Source organism: Lotus japonicus, chromosome 2 (genome assembly GCF_012489685.1).
Source record: "Lotus japonicus ecotype B-129 chromosome 2, LjGifu_v1.2".
Classification (NCBI taxonomy): domain Eukaryota; kingdom Viridiplantae; phylum Streptophyta; class Magnoliopsida; order Fabales; family Fabaceae; genus Lotus; species Lotus japonicus.
Window position 1 is genome coordinate 38,194,298 of NC_080042.1, and position 21,147 is coordinate 38,215,444.

The 21,147-nt window shown below is 40.5% G+C and overlaps 1 protein-coding gene across 1 annotated transcript; it reads left to right on the forward strand.

Annotated features, from left to right (window-relative positions):
• Window positions 1-483: 483 nt before the first annotated feature.
• Window positions 484-1,020, forward strand: LOC130736414 (uncharacterized). The gene has a single exon (XM_057588250.1). The coding sequence runs from the start codon at window positions 484-486 to the stop codon at window positions 1,018-1,020; it is 537 nt and encodes a 178-aa protein (XP_057444233.1).
• Window positions 1,021-21,147: the final 20,127 nt, after the last annotated feature.

A 21,147-nucleotide genomic window follows, 5' to 3' on the forward strand; every position in this document is an offset into this window, starting at 1 on the left:
CAAAGAGAGGCCCTATATTAGAGATGCAATATTTGATGCATTTGTTGGAACGTGACAAACACGTGCATTGGCATCAAAAGAATGAAGAAACTCTGGTTATGCAAGATATCTTCTGGTCACATTCGGGTGCCATTGAGTTGTTTAACCTTTTACCTACCATTGTGCTTATAGATAGTACCTACAAAACCAACAGATACGGGTTTCCATTACTTGAAATGGTTGGTGTGACATCAACAGACATAACCTTGACTATAGGATTTTGTGTTATGTCATCTAAAAAATCACTTGATGTTGTATGGCAATGGAGAAACTGAAGGGTTTGCTTGTTAAAAAAGAAAACTTGCCTAGTATGATTGTGACTGATAAAGACCTTGCATTGATGGCTTCTGTAGAACAGGTTTTCCTACAACAAAACACTTGTTATGCAGATTTCATATTTCCAAGTGTGTAAGGGCGAAGTGCATGATGTATTGTACACCGAAGATGGATAAACACTTTGAGAAGGTGGATAAACACTTCAACTATCTTCATGATAGCAACTCTATAGTTCCATCAATGAATGTACCTACCAACACTAAGCCTAGGAGGGGTAGACCAAAGAAAAAGAAAGGTATACCGTTAATGGACAAAATGCCAATCAAATTTCAGCCTCATATATCTAAGATCATAGATGTATTACCAGATGGGAATTGTGGATTGAGAGCTGTGGCAGCATTATTGGGAATGGGTGAACACTTGTGGCATGTTGTTAGAAAGAAAATGATTGACGAGACGAAAATCAGAGCTGAAAAGTATAGTGCAACATATGGGGCAAAACTGTGTCAAACCATAATAGATGCTTTAAATGGCGCACCTGAAGAGCTTGTCACTGAAGAAAAGTGGTTCACAATACCAGACATGGGTTACATTGTTGCTACGACCTTTAAGGTTGTCTTGATCACGTTGTCTAATTCGGGTTGTACGACATTCTTACCTCTTGTTGGAGCAGCACCCATTAGTCACCATATTATAATACTTTGACATGTCAACAAAAATCATTGGGTTCAGGTATTAAACATGTTATACTTATCTAATCTGTAATGTGTTTTCATGTTATACTGGTCTAATCCCTATAGTTTTCCTCATAAAGGTACAATTAAAGGGCGACCATCCAATCCCACAAACTACTCACCAATGGAGATATCATCGTGACTCAGATGCAGCGGGGTGGGAGACCTCTTACAAGGGGCGAATGACTCAATATCAAAAAGAATTAGAAGAACAAAATCGCACAAAAAAACAAATTGTTGTAGATTTGACTAGGATAATTTTTAATTATGCTAATTGTGCATTTGTAAAAGGATTAATGCTTATTTAGCTAATTATTAATGCTTTTATAGTTAATTGTCACTGCAACTATTACTGAGTTGTTTCTGCATCTGTTTCATCATCTGCTTCACACTGAGTTTCACACTCTTGAGTACGAAATTTAATAATGTTTCACACTCTTGAGTGTGAGAGCTTGTATTTTTCACACTCTTGAATGTGAAATTTAATTATAAAAAAATGAAATATTTAAAATTAAAATAAAATTCTTAACCGTTGATTGATTCACACTCTTGAGTGTGAAATGAAAATATAAAAAAACCAAAAATTATTTTTAAAAATAAAATTATTGATAATTCAATAACTCACACTCTTGAGTGTGAAATTTGAAAATGTTTCATGTTTCACACTCTTGAGTGTGAAATCTAATTTTGAAAAAACGAAATATTTAAAATTTAAAATAAAATTTTTAACAGTTGGTTCATTCACACTCTTGAGTGTTGAAATTTGAAAATATTTCACACTCTTGAGTGTGAAATTAAAATATAAAAAAACCAAAAATTATTTTAAAAAATATAATTATTAACAGTTCAATAACTCACACTCTTGAGTGCAGAATTTGAAAAGTTTTCACACACTTGAGTGTGAAATATAGTTATAAAAAAACGAAATATTAAAAATCAAAAATAAAATTCTTAATAGTTGGTCATTCACACTCTGAAATTTGAAAATACTTCACACTAAATATTTCACACTCTTGAGTGTGAAATTAAAATATAAAAAAACCAAAAATTATATTTAAAAATAAAATTATTAACAGTTCAATAACTCATACTCTTTAGTGTGAAATTTGAAAATGTTCACACTCTTGAGTGTGAAATCTAATTATAAAAAAACGAAATATTTAAAATTAAAAATAAAATTCTTAACTGTTGGTTCATTCACACTCTTGAGTGTGAAATTTGAAATATGTTTCACAGTGATTTACAAATGATCAATGTGACATCCCGATTTTGGAGTGTCACTTAGTAACTCAAAAATAAAACAAAGCGGAAAATGCAGGTAATTTTTTTTGTTTTCTTTTTGAAGTAAAAGACTTTTTCAACTAAAGACTCAACCTAAGATTTCACAACATAACTAATATACAATATTGATATACAACCCCGTTGTAACCATAAGTAGCAGAAAGAGACAGAAAGTAAGCCCAAAGGCAATACGTACAGATCCAGAGATCAGAGTGACAGAGTTATAAATACATGTCCTCAAGAGTGGGAGAGTCAGCCCAAAAACGGCCTCCTCCAGACTTTCTACGTCCGACTACTCCCTGTGATACCCATGAAAGAGAACCACACAAAAAGTAATGTGTCGGGGACCTACCCTGCCCCAAAATACAATAACGAATCAGAGCTAAAACAACAATATCCAAAATCATTGTACTCTAGCCACCCATACCCTACACCACTATCATCGAGCCTCCTCCGATCATGCATGAAGTCTGGGTCCTCGTCGAAGGCTTAGGACCCTCCCCGAGTAATGAATCATCTCGAGCCGGCTGACAAACGTATAGCAGCATGCTGACCACCCAAACACAATCATACACACAAGGCAAAGGCGCGAGGGTCAAGTCACAGAATACAATAGATACTATAAGCAACATGTGATGAATAGGGGTATATACATATATAGGTTCTTCATGGCCTATCCTAGTGTATATACATAGTGTAACAAACTCTAAACCCCGCATAAATATTATAAGATAAATCAGAGTAAAATGCATAACACAAAGGGTATCACATTTATTCTCCAGAAACTTAAATCAAAACACGTGTCATGATCATAATATATAAATATAAATTTTCAACTTTGATGTCTCAACATTATATGCATAGCACAGTGGATTTATTTTCAACTCCAAAATTTATCATAATCCAAAAATAATAACAAGAGTACACGAAATATCTCTTAAGATCCAGGTACAATACTAAACGTTTCCCCGTGTTACATAACAGAGCATGACTGCCATAACTAAAATATAAATAAAAGACTAACTCCTCTGACTAACCCTTACGAGAAGCTCCACTTTTCTCGGTACCTGAGCGATGTCGCAAAGAACATCATTCCAACAGAAGGGTGAGAACTCATATCATATGGATAAGCATAATAATAAGTAATTGTAAAAGCTTATATATATTACACATAAATTCTTCACACTTAACTAAGAAAAATAATTCATGTAATTTAACTAATCAATCTATTTCACAGTTATGACAATACTCCATAATTAACAGCTCAAGTAAAGCAAATACAATTGTCTCCAATTACCACAACTCCAAACTCTCCAAAAATATCACATTTATCATTATTTAGCATTAACAGCTCCCTAAGGCCTAACGTAACAAATTTACAATAACAAATATGACTCAAGTGAGACCTTGTGCAAATGCCTTTGGTACCAAAGTGTTATCATTAACGGTATCACCACGTCCACTCCAGACTGATAACCTCCAATAAAGCTCGTCCTCTAAGCTTTCAAAATCATCTCCAGTTTTAGGACAAGTCACTAGGCTCCACGTGAACTAGCAAATGTTGCCTCTTGACAACTATGCAATGTATTGTGCAAACTCAACTAACATATGCATATTTAGACCATCTTCAAGTCTTGATAATTCAAGCATATTCATCTCCTAGTTCAACTATACGATTCATCTCCAATTTCACAAAACACACACTTACATGTTATCAATTACACAACTTGCAGTCACAGTAACTTAACAACTCAACACATAACATCAATTCAAAAAACAACACCATATAACGAACTATCTAACAGATGTAAATTAAATATGATTCATATATAACATGTTCTGCACTATTATACAAAAGCTGAATATCTCCCCAATTTTTTTCCCAAAACCAAGCCACGCTACATGTGCCGCTCCCCCCGTGCGCGCCGCCTCACTGCGCCGCGCGCCACCTACCCCGCGCACGCCACCTCCATGCCCTACGCGCCTATGTGTGCGCCTCCACCACCATGGCCGCGCCACCATGCGCGCCACCACCCCTATTTTCCACCCCTCGTTTCATCTAAAAATCAAACCTTTATATTTTCAATTTAAAAAATTCTGCATACTAGGGTTCCTAAATCATGCTTTCTATCACTACCAACTACCATCCCCATCTAGAAAATATGAATTCAAACACTTACCTCTTGTAGATCAACTCTTGGTTTTCTCCACTTTTATCCTCTCCTTCTCTGTTTCACGTGTTCTTCTGTCTGCTCCTTTGCTAATCCTTATTTTCTATCTTTCTTTCTATTTATTTCACTCCTAACCCTAAACTAGTAGTACTAGCGGGTCCCACTTCCAACTACTCACACTAAAACCCAAAAACGTTATTTAATTTAATCACTTAATTATCTAATAAAATCACTTAATTACCATATATCATAATTATAATTAAAATAAAATAATAAATAACCTAAAAACGGAAAGTGGGGTGTTACACATAGCATGTTATTAAATCATAAATAACAATTCAATCTTCAACACATCAACATATATAGTTAGGTGCATGATATGTCATGCGATGAGGTTAGTCAAACAACGTATCGTCCCCCCAACGCACAAGTGTCTAACTAATAATATTGTCCCTGTCGTTTGCCCTAGGGTAAACGTCAATGAAATCTCACGATTCCATGAAGCCTCACACTTTAATGGAGTCTCACGCTTTCACGAAGTCTTCCGCTTCAGTGAAGTTTCCTGTTTTCACGAAGTCCTCCGCTTCAATGAAGTTTTTTCCGCTTTCATGAAGTCTTGCGCCTCAGTGAAGTTTACCGTTTTCACGAAGTCTTCTGCTTCAGTGAATTTTTCTTGCTTTCACGAAGTCTTCCGCCTCGGTGAAGTTTCCCGTTTTCATGAAGTCTTCCGCTTCAGTGAAGTTTCCCCGCATTCACGAAGTCTTCCGTGTAACACCCCGATTTCCAGGTGCCACTTTAGTAACCAAAAATAAACTTTACGCGGAAAAACAGGTAATTTTTTTTTCGTTTGATTCCTTTTAAATAAAGCGATAGAAAATAAAGACATAACCCAACACTAACTAACCAATATACAAATATATACACAGGTACAGCCTCAGCTGCACTCTCCCGTCACGCGCACTCGCAGTGACTCCAAAGTAGTGTGCCCGTAGGCAAATATATACAGAACCAGAAGTGTGAGTGAGAAAGTTGTAATTACAATCCACTAGTAGAAAGTCGGCCTCAAAATGGCCTAAGCAAAGACCCCTACAGTCCGACTGACTCACTGTGATCCCTCAGTAAGAGAACCACACAAAAAGTCATGCGTCGAGAACTTACCCTGTCCCAAAAGCAAAACGAATCAGAGCTCTACAAAATATGACGCTTGCCTAAACCTACCCTCCCAGTACCGCTCAAGCTCCTCCTCCTCACCCTCGTCGCTCGGCGAGTAACTGTCAACTTCGGTGTCGGAGTCAGAGTCAAAAAGTGATGGTCAGACGACAAAACTTCCTTCTGAAGAAAGATTGGAAACGTCGAAACAAATCTGGTATCGCGGACGGAAACTTCGTTAGAAGTCCCGAATAGAAAAAGTCTTCATCCACGCTTGAATTTAGGGTTTCGAAGTAAAGAAATTAGCGTCGTCGAACATCCGAAAAGTGAATACTATCGTGCGTACAGTCCAGAGTTCCAAAATGAAACGCTGGTCGAAGGAAAAATAAAGAGAATCTTTAAATTTTCCAAGGATTTGAAATATCACCTAAACATTACTTTAAAAGCGAAATTAGCCTATTCTGGACACGCTCGCCATAAGGCAGATGTGCAGACGACTCGCACTAATTCCTACAGCGACTACGCAACATTCCTCAAGCAATTCTTGAACTTTCTTCTTCATTACTCTTCCTCAAACAGCAAACTCCTGTCACGCTTACACTGATTCTACGCGTGAGTCGGAAATTAACTTGCTCTGTAAATCCAGGTCTTACAATACTCCCCTCCAAAAAGAAAGTTTCGTCCTCGAAACTCAGAGTTCTGCGAAAAGTCCGGGATACAGTTCCTTGATCTTGTCTTCCAATTCCCATGTAGCGTCTCCCGTATCGTTGTTCCATATCACTTTCACTAAAGCAATCTGCTTTCCGTTTGATTGTTTCAGTCTCCTATCCTCAATGCTGACCTGCGGCGTCTCAAAAGACATATCATCCTTCAGCTCTATGTTGTCCGGGTCGACCACTTGTGTCGGGTCTCCGTTTGAAATAAAACTAGTTGGCACTCCGTGCAGTCGCACAATCTTAACCACTTGCTTCTTTACCTTCGGTCGTCCGAAATTCTTCTTAAACTCGGTGTCTCTCTGTCATTTCAAAGTGAATATTCAACCTATCCTCCTGATCTTCACTCATGATCCAAAACTCAACTTGATCGCTTGATAACTCCTAGACGAAATATTGCGTTGGAATCTAATAGTCCATTAACGTCACATCCAACTTCGTAACTATCATCACTGGCACCATGAAATCAGTCTTCTACTTAGTCACCATTCAAATTAAAATTCGACTTGAGTCTTAATACCTTGTGCATCACAAGACTCATTCCCTTTAACACTAACTGATCAACAACTTGTAAGCTAATCTTCATCTTAATATCTAACAATCCATTATGATCGTCTTCGTCCTCAAAACTCTCCTCACTCCAACCAATTTACACTTACTGAAATCCCTAACACTTCGCATAAATCGAGACTTATCCTCTAGAAGATCAAATCATAACTATACCTCAAGGGTCTTTACTAGTCATTTTATCATCCGATCCTTCAACCTTCTGAGATTTAACTACTATCGTAACCTGCCAACACCACTAAATCTCATATTCGTGCATGATTTTCAACTCCCGAAGTCAATCTTAACCTTAGGATTCTCATTCAACTTAGCAAAATTCGCTTGCTAACTCCAGTATGCGTCACCGAAATCCATAACAAAGTTCCATTCACTCTTAAACTCTACGAAACTTGTCCAAATATAACAACCTCAGGTATTCATCTTAATACTAACATTTTCCTTTCGGTAACTTAGTCATCCTCTAATCAATCCAACACTTAGCCTCTCGATCAGAACCAGACACGCGTTTGGGATAAAATCAATTGGCTTAAAATCTAAACCTTCACTAAGTTTGGACCACCAATATCCTTTAACTCTCCAACACTTCTTAAATGAATATTCATTTCTTAAAACGACAACTCCTTCCCAAAGAAAATCAATTACTTAACACGAACTTTCCTCTCAAACCCGAGACTAATCCTCGATTGACTCAAATTCATCTTACACATCCTTCTATTAAAGTCCATGACCAGCTGTGATTCCGAATATCACCCCTCAATATTAGGTTGATCAGGCCTAATACATCGAAGGTGGAAATTTAGAAAAACCCACTGGAACAGACAATGAGTTCCTATCCTCCAGTCGTCACAAATATCCTGATATTACATCCCAAGCCTTGATACGAAGCATCACAATAAACTTCATAAGGTTCCTCCGGTTGTGGCAAAATAAGCACAGGTGTCGTCGTCAAACGTTCCTTCAGTGTCTGAAAACTTGATTCACACGCCTCAGTCCATGCAAAAGGTTGATCCTTCCTCGTCAATTGAGTCAAAGGTCCAACAATCTTGGCAAATCCCTCAATGAAGCGTCTATAATATCCAGCTAAACCCACAAAACTTCTGATTTCTGTCAATGTCTTCGGTTGCTCCCAAGCCAAAACAGTGTCTACTTTCGCTGAGCCCACAGCTATGCCCTCCTTTGAGATAACATGACCTAAGAAATTGACTTCCTCCCGCCAGAATTCACACTTGGAAGGGTTCGCATACAGCTTTTTCTCTCTCAACACTTGTAAAACTTGGCGCAAATGTTCTTCATGTTCCTTCTCGTCCTTCGAATAGATCAGTATGTCATCAATAAACACCATCACAACCCGATCTAAGAATTCATGAAAGATGAGGTTCATGTAATCCATGGAAACAGCAGGTACATTCGTCACTCCAAACAGTATCACTAGGTTTTCGTAGTGTCCTTAACGTGTTCTAAAAGCAGTCTTCGGTATATCCTCAGTCTTTACCCTGATCTGATGATTGCCTGACTTCAAGTCTATCTTGGAAAATACAGCAACCCCTTGTAATTGATCCATTAAATCATCTATCCTCGGTAACGGGTATCGGTTCTTGATCATCGCCTTGTTCAGTTGTTGATAATCCACACACAATCTCGACTTTCCGTCTTTCTCCTTAACTAAAAGCATTGGCGCTCCCCACGGTGAAACACTTGGTCGAATGAATTGAAGGTATGAAAAACGGTAGAAGGGGGGGGGGGGTTTGAATAACGTTTTCAGTACAAAACTACCACCTTAAAGATTTTGACAAATCTTTCGAGAACTTAAGTGCTAAAGATAAGAGATAGAAAAGCACACAAGGATTTTATCCTGGTTCACTTGATAAATCACTCAAGCTACTCCAGTCCACCCGTTAAGGTGATTTCTTCCTTCTTAGAATGAAGGCAATCCACTAATCAGGTAAGAGTTACAACTGCACTTGAAACCTACAAGTGACTAACAATTACACTGACTTAGCTCACACTAAGATTCACTCTCTTAGTCTTCTCTAGGATCCGATCAACCTTGATCTCCTAAAGGAACTAAACAAACTGTTTATCAAAGAAATGTTTACAAGAGATTTGCTTCTAAAAAGCTAATAGTAAACACAATGAATTTCAGATGAAAGAAAGCTTAGAATATTTTGAATATGTCTTGCGCGTATGTATTGCTTCTTCTTAGTTTCTTAGCCGCTTCTTTCAATCTTCAGCCTCTATATATACTCCAAGGATTAGGGTTGAGCGTTGCATGGGAAATGCTACCGTTGGAGGGCAGTTCTGGAAAATCCAGCTTCTGTTGTGGCTGAGAACGTTAGGTAGGTCGTCAGGAAGGTACACTTGCTTTTGTACTTGGATAGCGACTTGACCTTTTAACCTAGGAGACTTCTGATCAGGGGAATACTTCATATTGGAACTTGTGAAGCCGGTTGATCAGAGTCAGAGGGAAAGCACAGATCCTCTGACCATTGTATCTTCTGATTCTGAACTCAGAGGGAAGAACATGGCCTTCAGAGTTTCTTGCTTCTGGACTTCAGAGTTTCCACTATTCAGCTTCTGGATCTTCAGAGTCTTCTACACCATCAGAACATCTGAACCTTCAGTGTTTCTTGGTTATCAGAACTTCTGGATCTTCAGAGCTTCTAGCGACTGAGTCCACATCAGAGTTTGTATAGCTTCAGAACTTCTGAAGCTTTTCCACTGTTCATACTGAACATGGTGAATGCGAAACCGTTGCTTGGGTTACCCTTTATACACAGTGCTTCTGATTTGTGTGAGATTGAGTTGAGGTCAGAGCCTGTAAATAGCACACTCAGAAAAACACGTTAGAGTACCACAATTGTTCATATCAAAAGGTTAACTTGTAATCATCAAAACATAGAGTTGTACTACTAGATCAAAACTTGATCTTACATGAATCCTTTTGCCGAAAGATTCCTCCAACTGAGATTTCAACTCTACTAACTCCGCAGGTGCCATACGGTAAGGTGCAATCGAAATCGGTCCGGTTCCGGGTACAATGTCGATCACAAACTCTACATCGCGCACTGGCGGTAGTCCAGGTACGTCTTCAAAACAACATCAGCAAAATCTCGAATCTTTGGAATACCATGCACAGCTGAGTCTCTCCTACCCTCTAGATCCTTGACGACTCCACTTCAGAACTAAACGCCCCAAGATCCTACGTAATGTACCCATAAGGAATTTCCCTGAGATCCTAGCCTCCTTATCGACGCATCGGTAAAACAACTCCCTAGCTCAGCGTGCCATTCTAGACCTCGTGTAACCTCTATAGTTAAATCACGAGCAACTTCGAATAAGGTCCTACTGGCAATAATAATCATAAGAGCATAGTCTAAGTAGTAAATACAAGTTTGGTGCGTCGCACTCGTTTCGAAGATAAAGGAGTAAGTTATTCTAGAATAAGAGAACAGTTAAAATATTACCATCGCTCCCACGTTCTTCCTCGTTCAACTCCTCATCTCTTGCCCCCTCCTTGGTATGAATCCTTTCCTCTGTAGCAAGTTTTTTTCCTTTCCCAATATTTCCTGATGATTCGCCCTTGGGTGCCTTGCAATCTATGAAGAAATGTCCTGGTTGGTTGCAATTGAAGCATAGACTTTCCTTGATCTTGCACCTACTGGCACAGTGCCCGCTTTCCCCACAGTTGAAGCATAGAGGTCCCCCGTCTGGACACTTGTTGTTGTAGTGCCCCACTTTCCTGCACTTGAAACACGTCACTGTTTTTCCCGAAGTCTTGTTTCCTGTCCCTCCGGTAGCATCATTCCCTCCTGAAGTGTCCTGCAGTTCACAGCTAGATGCCCCTCTCGGTTACACTTGAAGCATCTCCGTCCAATCACTGAGCACTTGTTAGCAAAATGCCCAAACTTTCCGCAACGAAAACATGTCACACCTTTGTCACCAACTGGCTTCCCTCCAGTATCAGCAGTTGTTGGTTTGTACACTCTTGAGATAAGATTTCTTCCCTCGGAACGCTGATATGGTCCCCACTGATGGTAGCTCTCCCTTCCGTTGTAGCCTTGGGAACCTGACCTCATTGGTCCCCCAGCTCCTGTTCGGTTCATTCCTCTTTGTTGATACATCGCCGTCGCCATCAGTCGTTGGTGATGCTCACGTGCAGCCTCTTCAGCGCGCATGTAAGCGTCTTCCGCAGCCTGGTTCATCATTGCCTCGATCAGTGTAGCTATTGCCTCCGCCATCCGGTTAAGGTCCACCATCCTATGTCTCATCGAACGTCCGATTAGTACTAACCATACAGTAGCACTAGACAAATCATTCAATCCGATTTAAGTAGTAACGCAAACAATTAGAGCGAAAATCGCTCTGCAGACAATCAATTTTCACTCCTTGCAGAGTCACACAACCTAGCACAGAAGACCTATTCCCCAAAGACTCCCAAAAGACTCGACTAAGCTCTGATACCACAATGTAACACCCCGATTTCCAGGTGCCACTTTAGTAACCAAAAATAAACTTTACGCGGAAAAACAGGCAATTTTTTTTTCGTTTGATTCCTTTTAAATAAAGCGATAGAAAATAAAGACACAACCCAACACTAACTAACCAATATACAAATATATACACAGGTACAGCCTCAGCTGCACTCTCCCGTCACGCGCGCTCGCAGTGACTCCAAAGTAGTGTGCCCATAGGCAAATATATACAGAACCAGAAGTGTGAGTGAGAAAGTTGTAATTACAATCCACTAGTAGAAATTCGGCCTCAAAATGGCCTAAGCAAAGACCCCTACAGTCCGACTGACTCACTGTGATCCCTCAGTAAGAGAATCACACAAAAAGTCATGCGTCGGGAACTTACCCTGTCCCAAAAGCAAAACGAATCAGAGCTCTACAAAATATGACGCTTGCCTAAACCTACCCTCCCAGTACCGCTCAAGCTCCTCCTCCTCACCCTCGTCGCTCGGCGAGTAACTGTCAACTTCGGTGTCGGAGTCAGAGTCCAAGTTCACAGCGATTTGAAGTCGGCAGGTTGAAGCTCAGCTCCATGCGTCGTAGAACTCCTTCCGTCAGACGTCCACGCTCGTCAGTACGGTCCTCCATGACCCTTCCCCGGTACGTCGCTCGATGACCCACAAGATCGATCACCCAAGCGGTGGGGCATGTCAGTCAACCAGCTCAAACCTGATCCCCCCCGAGGGAGAGACCGTCGAAACCCAATCCACCGTCGACGTCTGGCAGCAGGCCGACCGCCCAAACACAAACATGAAACCAAAGCCAAGGCGCCAGGGTCAACTCACGGAATAGAGTAGATATACAACCAACATGTGATAAGGGGATATATATATATATATATATATATATATATATGTTGTTATATATATAAGCAATCCTAGCATATTATTGGCTCTAACAATGCTTCAATAAATCAAACAGCACACAATTCCAGTCAGAATGAATGTATGCGTGAAATGCAATCAATATGATCCGGATTGTGACGCGTTCCCGTTCGCCACAAGTGAAGCATTCCCGTTCTTCACTATGGATGAACCATTCCCGTTATTCATCCTTGGTGAACCATTCCCGTTATTCACCGTATGATGAACCATTCCCGTTATTCATCATTAATGCATTGGTGAACCATTCCCGTTATTCACCATGAGATGCACAAGTGAACCATTCCCGTTATTCACCCGATTGATGCAATATGGTTAGCCAAACATCGAATCGTCCTCACCACACAAGTGTTTAGCTCAAACCCAAACTCAGAACAAACCCAAGAGTTAGTGTCGGTCAATACAACACAACTCGGAGTTAGTGTCGGTCAATATTACACAACTCCAATAACAAAACCCAAAATCAAAGCCAGAGTCAGTGTCGGTCAATACAACACGACTCGGAGTTAGTGTCGGTCAATACAACACAACTCCAACACCCAAAACCTAGAGTTAGTGTCGGTCAATACAACACAACTCGAATAACAAAACCCAAGAGTTAGTGTCGGTCAATACAACACAACTCGGATAAAAAGAGTACTAGAGTACTCGGTGACTTTCAATCATCACCGTAGCTCACCTCAGTGGCTTTCCCCAATTCCAAAACCCACAACAAAAGTCGACTTTTCCCCGTCTTTCGTAAATATTTTCCCCTTCAGTTTTCCTATGCTTAAACGTTAATAAAATTGTTTCAGTTCGAATTAGTCAAGTTATGAGTTTATTTCTCAAAGTCTAAGTTTTCCAAGTCTTTAGTTTTCAAAACTCTATTCATTCTAAGTTTTCCAAAAACCCACCAAAAGCAAATCCCGGGGAAAGTCTAAGTACACAACAAATGGCTAAGTCTCAAACCTTGAGTTTGGACTTTCCTAGGGTTGTTCATCCAACCCGAAATATCAAAGATCACCAGATCAATGAATCCCCACTCCGAAGTCGCGTCAAAACGCACAATTCAATAACATCTCAACATCTTCAGTTATAGAAAACATCATAACATCAGTTCATCAACATAATCAACATCAAAGTAAAGCATAAGTCGAATTCATCGACGCCTATCATGCAGTCATAGCTAATAGTAAGTTGCCCTAACCTCGAGCTGATCCAGTCTCGTGATCAAAGGTTCCTTCACTCAAATGCTCTGAAACTTCCAAAGTTCCTTCAACTGAACCTCGGAGAAAACAAAGCAGAATCGAAACAAAATCGATTAGTTCGATCGCAATACAACACATAAACGATAGACAAAGCATTAAAGCTTCAAAATACGACAATCGGGTACGAAAAGACAAGTTTTCGAAAACGAAAACTCCCCCCCCTCACTACATAGCTCACGGCCATAAGAGAAAAAGGGCTCCGGCTCTTTTTCTTCGATCAAATCTGTTTACAAGGTAGTTTTAGGGTAAAACTAAGGCAAAGAAACTGTCGGAACAATTTTCGGACGATCGGATCAAAATACGGCTGTTCAGGGGCGTTTTGGTCCAAAACAAAAGCTCAAAACCTCAAAGTTATCAGTTCGGAAAACAAATTTGACAGCAATGATCCTAACGACATCCGTGACAACAAATCCTAAAGGCACAAAGTCAGATTACGACTTTTCGACAGTAAAGTTTCGAAATGTGCGACAAAAAGGGTTTTGAATCAGTTTTCCAGATCTTGGACAACTCGATCTAAATCGGCGAATACCGACGAAGGTTTTAGGCTCTTGGGCACGTAGAGAACAAACCCCAAGCGAAAAATCAAGAAAAACGGACAGTTTTACAAAAAACTCGAAACTTTGAGCACAGAAACGACTAAAAAAAAGCAGTAGAAACGATGATCAGAGGTAAGAATCAAGCTAGTTACCTCGATACCTTGAAGTAGGAACGAACTGCGCGAAGATCGGTCGAGTTTCGGCGAAAATCTCCTCTCCCTCTCCTCTCCTCAATCCGCGGCCTCCTTGGGAAGAAAATGGGAGATATTTTGCTTTTTCTACTATTTATAGACAGGTGAAATCGCGGGAAAATGAAAATTTCGCGATTCCGATTTTTGCAGCACGTTTACCGATGAATTCTAAGAGAGATTCTGGCATCAGAATTCCAGAACTCAAAACAAATCTCAGACATTTGGGAAAAACAATATCTAAAATCCCAAAAGCGGTGTAAGTTAATCTGTCCCGAAAAACTACTTTTTGCTGTGATGGTCAGACGACAAAACTTCCTTCTGAAGAAAGATTAGAAACGTCGAAACAAATCTGGTAACGTGGATGGAAACTTCGTTAGAAGTCCCGAATAGAAAAAGTCTTCATCCAGCGCTTGAATTTAGGGTTTCGAAGCAAAGAAATTAGCGTCGTCGAACATCCGAAAAGTGAATACTATCGTGCGTACAGTCCAGAGTTCCGAAATGGAACGCTGGTCGAAGGAAAAATAAAGAGAATCTTTAAATTTTCCAAGGATTTGAAATATCGCCTAAACATTGCTTTAAAAGCGAAATTAGCCTATTCTGGACACGCTCGCCATAAGGCAGATGTGCAGACGACTCGCACTAATTCCTACAGCGACTACGCAACATTCCTCAAGCAATTCCTGAACTTTCTTCTTCATTACTCTTCCTCAAACATCAAACTCCTGTCACGCTTACACTGATTCTACGCATGAGTCGGAAATTAACTTGCTCTGTAAATCCAGGTCTTACATTCCGCCTCAGTGAAGTTTTCCGCATTCACGAAGTCTTCCGCCCCAGTGAAGTTTCCTCACACTTGGATCGTCAGCCCTTCCCGTTTTCCAAACTCATTTCAAATCCTAAGTCTTTTCCAAGAAATTGCCATTACTATTTGAAGGTGTTTTATCTTTGGATAATGTATTATGAATTTCATTTGTGAAGTCAAGTTCCATTCCTCTTTTATTCCAAAACTCTATAAGTCAAGATCCCGATACTGCCAAGAATTTCCCCGAAAAGGTCTTGATCCTAAATACAATAATGGCTCAGACCTCAAGTCAGAACCTACACAACATTCCCCGAAACCCTGTCTCTAGCCAGGCCGGACTTCACATTTCCCCACACTCCGGAATTCATATATATAGGCAATAGTTCAAGTCAGCACAATCCAACAGAACATATGTAGATATGTCATAAAGTTCATCATGAGCAATGACATAAAGCAGTTCATCATTTAACATAGAAACGACTGAAGCCTCAACAATAACCAAAGGCCGATGTAACACCTCGATTTCCAGGTGCCACTTTAGTAACTCAAAAATAAACTTTACGCGGAAAACAGGTATTTTTTTTTGTTTGATTCTTTTAATTATAGTGATAGAAAATAAAGACATAAACCAGCAAACTAAACTAACCGATGTACATCATATAAACATGTATAGCCTCAGCTGCACTCCAACGTCACGCGCACTCGCAGTGACTCCAAAGTAGTGTGCCCGTAGGCAAATATATACAGATCCATAAGTGTGAGTGAGAAAGTTATAAATACAATCCTCCAAGAGAAAGTCGGCCTCAAAATGGCCTAAGCAAAGACCCCTACAGTCCGACTGACTCTCTGTGATCCCACAGTAAGAGAACCACACAAAAAGCCATGCGTCGGGAACCTACCCTGTCCCAAAAGCAAAACGAATCAGAGCTCTACACAAAATATGATGTCTGCCTAAACCTACCCTCCCAGTACCGCACAAAGCTCCTCCTCCTCCTCCTCGTCGCTCCCGACGTAGTAGTCGACATTAGTGTCAGAGTCAGAGTCCACCGTGATCATCTCAGTATCCAAGTCCACGACCTCCCTCCTAACTGTCCTGCGAACAACCCTTGTCGAGCCCATCTCAACATCTACCTCCTCAAAAAGGACATCCTTCTCCACCACACGAACCTGGGTTTCCACGCGGTAGCCGCGCGGTGGATTAAACGGAAAACGGCGAGAGGCAGATGGAACAACAGGCTCCCTCTTCGGCTCCACGAGCCTCAAGGACGACGCAACGTCGGTAGGATCGACAGCAGTAGCAGGAAGTGGCGCGACAGGTGCCTCATGAACAGCCTCGATCTCGGATGGGTCCTCGTCATCGGATAAAGATGAAGGTGGTGCAGGTGGTCCTCGACCAGTGCCCGGTCCACAGCGAACTGAAGGCGGCAAGTTGAAGCTCAGCTCCATGCGTCGTAGAACTCCCTTCGTTAGACGTCCACGCTCGTCAGTACGGTCCTCCATGACCCTTCCCCGATACGTCGCCCGATGATCCACTGGATCGATCACCCAAGCGGTGGGGGCATGTCGGTTAACCAGCTCAAACCTGATCCCCCCCGAGGGAGAGACCATCGAAAACCAATCCGCCATCGACATCTGGCAGCAGGCCGACCGCCCAAACACAAACATGAAACCAAAGCCAAGGCGCTAGGGTCAACTCACGGAATAGAGTAATTATACAGACAACATGTGATTGGGGTATATATATATATATATATATATATATGTTTATGTATACATATAAATATATTCCTAGCATGTTATCGGCTCTAACAATAATTCGATAATTCAAACAGCATACAATTCCAGTCAGGGTGAATGTATGCGTGAAATGCAATTCAATATGATCCGGATAGTTGTTTGGGATGGGCACCAACGAGTCTGCCCTACACCGGCCTAGTGTCGACAACTCTGCTCGGGTGTCGCTTACAACCCATGCATAGTCAGATCAGTCCTAACTACCCTAGGTCGTACCACTCTGCCCGCTATGCCGAAGATACACCCAAGTGTTCTTCGATGAAGGCCGTCCCAACCTTCGTGAAGCCGTCCCAACTTCACCGAGGCCCAATCTTTCGATCGTACCAACCTCGAATGTATGCATGATGCAATATGGTTAGCCAAACATCGAATCATCCTCACAACGCAAGTGTTTAGCTTTAATCTCAATTTCAAAACTCAAGAGTTTAACGTCGACCCTACGACATAAACTCCAACAACAAGAGTATCAAAGTACTCGGTGACCTCCTCTCGTCACCTTGGCTCACCCCCGTGGTGTCCACCAATTCTCAAGAACTCATGACAATGTCGACTTTTCCCCGTCTTTCGCAATCATTTTCCCTTTTAGATTCCCTATGGTTTATTCGTTAATGAAAACGTTTCGAATTGAATTAGTCAAGTTATGAGTTTAATTCTGGAAGACTAAGTTCTCTAAGGTCTCTAGTTCCAAGATTCTATTCAGTCTAAGTTTGCCAAAAATCCCGCCAAATGTAACCCCGGGGAAAGTCTAAGTATACAAACGATAGCTAAGTCTCAAACCTCGTGTTTGGACTTGCCTAGGGTTGTTCATCCAACCCGAAGATCAAAAGGAATCAATTCAGTGATTCTTCGCTCCGAAATCGCGTCAAGGCGCAGAATTTAATACAACATCAACATCACATGTTATGAAAACAACATAGCAATAATTCATCATCATATTCAATATCAAAGCAATGTACAAGTCGAATTTATCGACGCCTATCATGCAATATTAGCTAATAGGTAAGTTGCCCTAACCTCGAGTTGCTCCAGCCTCGTGGTATAGGTGTTCCTCACAGTATAGCTCTGTAGTACCCAAAGTTCCTTCAACTGAACCTTGGAGAAAACAAAGCTGAAATCAACACAAAGTCGATTAGCTCGATCACAACACAACTAATTAACGATAAACTAAGCGTTTGAAGCTTCAGAGTTCAACAATCGAGCACGAGAGGACGAGTTATCGCGAAAAACGAATCCCCCCCATAAAACATGCTCTCGGCCACTTAGGAGAAAAGGGTTCCGACGCTTTTTCTTTGATCTAATTTAATTCGTAGGTAGTTTTAGGGTAAAACTAGGGTAAAGAAACTGTCGGAAAAATTTTAGAACGACCGGGTCGAAATACGACTAGTTAGAGGCATTTTGATCCAAAATTAAAGCTCAAAAACTCAAAGTTAAAACTTCGGAAAACAAATTTGATGGGAATGTTCACAACGGCATTTGTTGCAACTAATCCTAAAGGCACTAAGTCAGATTGTGGCTTTTCGACGATAAAGTTTCAATATGTGCGCAAAAGGGTTTTTATACAATTTTTCAGATCTTTGACAACTCGATCGAAATCGGCGCACGACGGCGAGTGTTCTAGGTTGTTGGGTAAGTATAGAAGGTAGTTCAAAAGAAAAATCGGGAAAATCGAACAGTTTTACGAAAAGCTCGAAACTTTGAGCTCAGAAAGAGATAAAGAAACGCGATAAAAAGAATGATCAGAGGTAAGAATCAAGTAAGTTACCTCTGTGCCATGAAATAGAGACAAACAGCTCGAAGATCGGTCAAGAAACGACGAAGTTCTTCTCCTCTCCTTTCCTTCCCAAACTCGCGGCCTCAAGGTGGTGAATGGGAGATATTTGTGATTTTTTTACTATTTATTGGAGAGTGAAATCGCGGGAAAATGAATATTTCGCGATTCCGATTTTTGCAGCACGTTCATCGGTGAATTCTAAGCGAGATTCTGGCGACAGAATTCCAGAACTCAAAACAGGTTTCTTGAATTTGAGAAAAACGATCCAAAAGCGGTGTAAGTTAATTTGCCCCGAAAAACTACTTTTTGCTGTGAAAGTAGGATGACTAAACTTCGTTCTGAAGAAAGATTGGAAACGTCGAAAGAAATCTGGCAACGCGGATGGAAACTTCGTTAGAAGCTCCGAATAGAAAAAGTCTTCATTCAGCGTTTGAATTTAGGGTTTTTAAAGGATAGAATTTAGCGTCGTCGGACTTCCGAGAAACGAATCCTATCGTGCGTACAGTCCAGAGTTCCGAAATGAAACATTGGTCGAAGGAAAAATAAAGAGAACTTCTTATTTTTCCAAGGATTCGGAATTTCGCTTAAACATTGCTTTAAGAGCGGAATTAGCCAATTCTGGACACTCTCGCCATAAGGCGGGTGTGCAGACGAGTCACACTAACTCCTAAAACGACTATGGTACTATCCTCAAGCAATTCCTGACTTTCTTCTTCATTAAACTTTCCCAAACAGCAAACTCCTGTCACGCTTACACCGATCCTACGCGTGAGTCGGAAAATAAACATTTAATCCAGTTCTGCAAATCCGGGTCTTACAATACTCCCCTCCAAAAAGAAAGTTTCGTCCTCGAAACTCAGGGTTCCGTGAAAAGTCCGGGATACTGTTCCTTGATCTTGTCTTCTAATTCCCATGTAGCATCTCCCGTGTCGTTGTTCCATATCACTTTCACTAATGAAATCTGCTTCCCTCTTAGCTGTTTCACTCTTCTGTCCCCAATGCTGATCGGCGGTGCCTCAAAAGTCAAATCATCCTTCAGTTCAACGTTGTCTGGCTCGATTACATGTGTCGGGTCTGAAATGTACTTCCTCAACTGCGACACTGACGAACACACTGTCGCGGGTGCATGTCAAAGTATTCTGCTTTGAATGCAGTACAAGGTGTTGAACACCAGGATCGATCTCACAAGGACTCGGTGAAGTATTAATTGATAATAGAGTAAAACAAAGCAATTATAAAGGGGGTTTGGTTGATTTGATTGTAAAGTAACAAACAAAACATAAAAGAGATTTAATCAAATAAAAGAAAGTGTTAGTCATCAGATTATAACATTCAAGTGCAACAAACCTTCATTGGTTACAAAAGGTTAATTCTTCCTTATTGTTTCCCTAATTCGTGAGAGTTGATTAACTAAGCGAAAATCAATTCACAGTTTCCTAAACTAAGCGATTAAAAAACAGTTACGAACTAACATGAACTAAGCGAACATGCATTAACTCTTATTTCTAAAACTACGGAATTAAGCAAACCCTAGATCAGAAATAGAGATGAAGAGAATTAATAAGAACAAATTCACATTAAGAATAGAACCTCAAGTTTGCAAACACCAGAATATTAAAAATCCTAAGACTAACTATGGAGTTTAACAACTCATATTAGAAAAGATGGAGAGAGCTATTAGGAGAAGGTGAAGGAGGTGATGGTGAGATGTGGTGAGGTGGTCTAACAAAAGCCTAAACTCACTTATTTATACTAATAAATAAACTTGTTCATCAAATAACAATTCTTGTTATCTAAATCTTCACAAAATCGGGCTCACATAAAGGAGTAAGCTGCTGAACAATCAGGCATTCGCGGGTCCCACAAGAAGTCTGAATCTTCTATTGAGGTAAACATGGGAGTTGTAGCTCTTTAAGTCAGCTTCGCGAACCTTCAATCGGATCCTAATTCGGAGTTCCGTAGCCCAAGATATGATCATTTTAGTGCAGACTGTTCCAGACTCGCAGGATTAGCGACAGCAACTTTGCAAGGCCATTTTGACCATGTTAGAGGCTTGTTCTTCAATTATGCTGAACATGAAAGTTGTAGGGCTTCGCGTTAGCTTTCCAACGACATATTATGAGCCTTATTTCGATATTGATAGCTCCATAATCAATCTGTTCTAGCAAAACAGTCATAGAAACTAAAAGTGTAGAATTAAGCTCTTTTCCATGAATAATCCAAATAAACACTAATGGTCAAAACATGGCTAAGTCATAACAATTAAGCACAAAAATGTATATAATGAAGCTTAGAAAGGCACACGTAAAGTGCATCAATTATGCGCTTATCAGACACGTGAAATACATCGTGAATGTTGGAAAGAAACGGTGGTAGCGCAATCTGATACGCAACTGGCCCAACACGGCGAGTAATCTGGTAAGGTCCAATGAACTTTGGCGTGAGCTTCCTTGACTTAATAGCTCGGCCAACTCCGGTAGTCTG

What these genes read in the sequence shown, in the direction of transcription:
- LOC130736414 (XM_057588250.1), top strand. Translation starts at nt 484, where the DNA reads ATGGATAAACACTTTGAGAAGGTGGATAAACACTTCAACTATCTTCAT.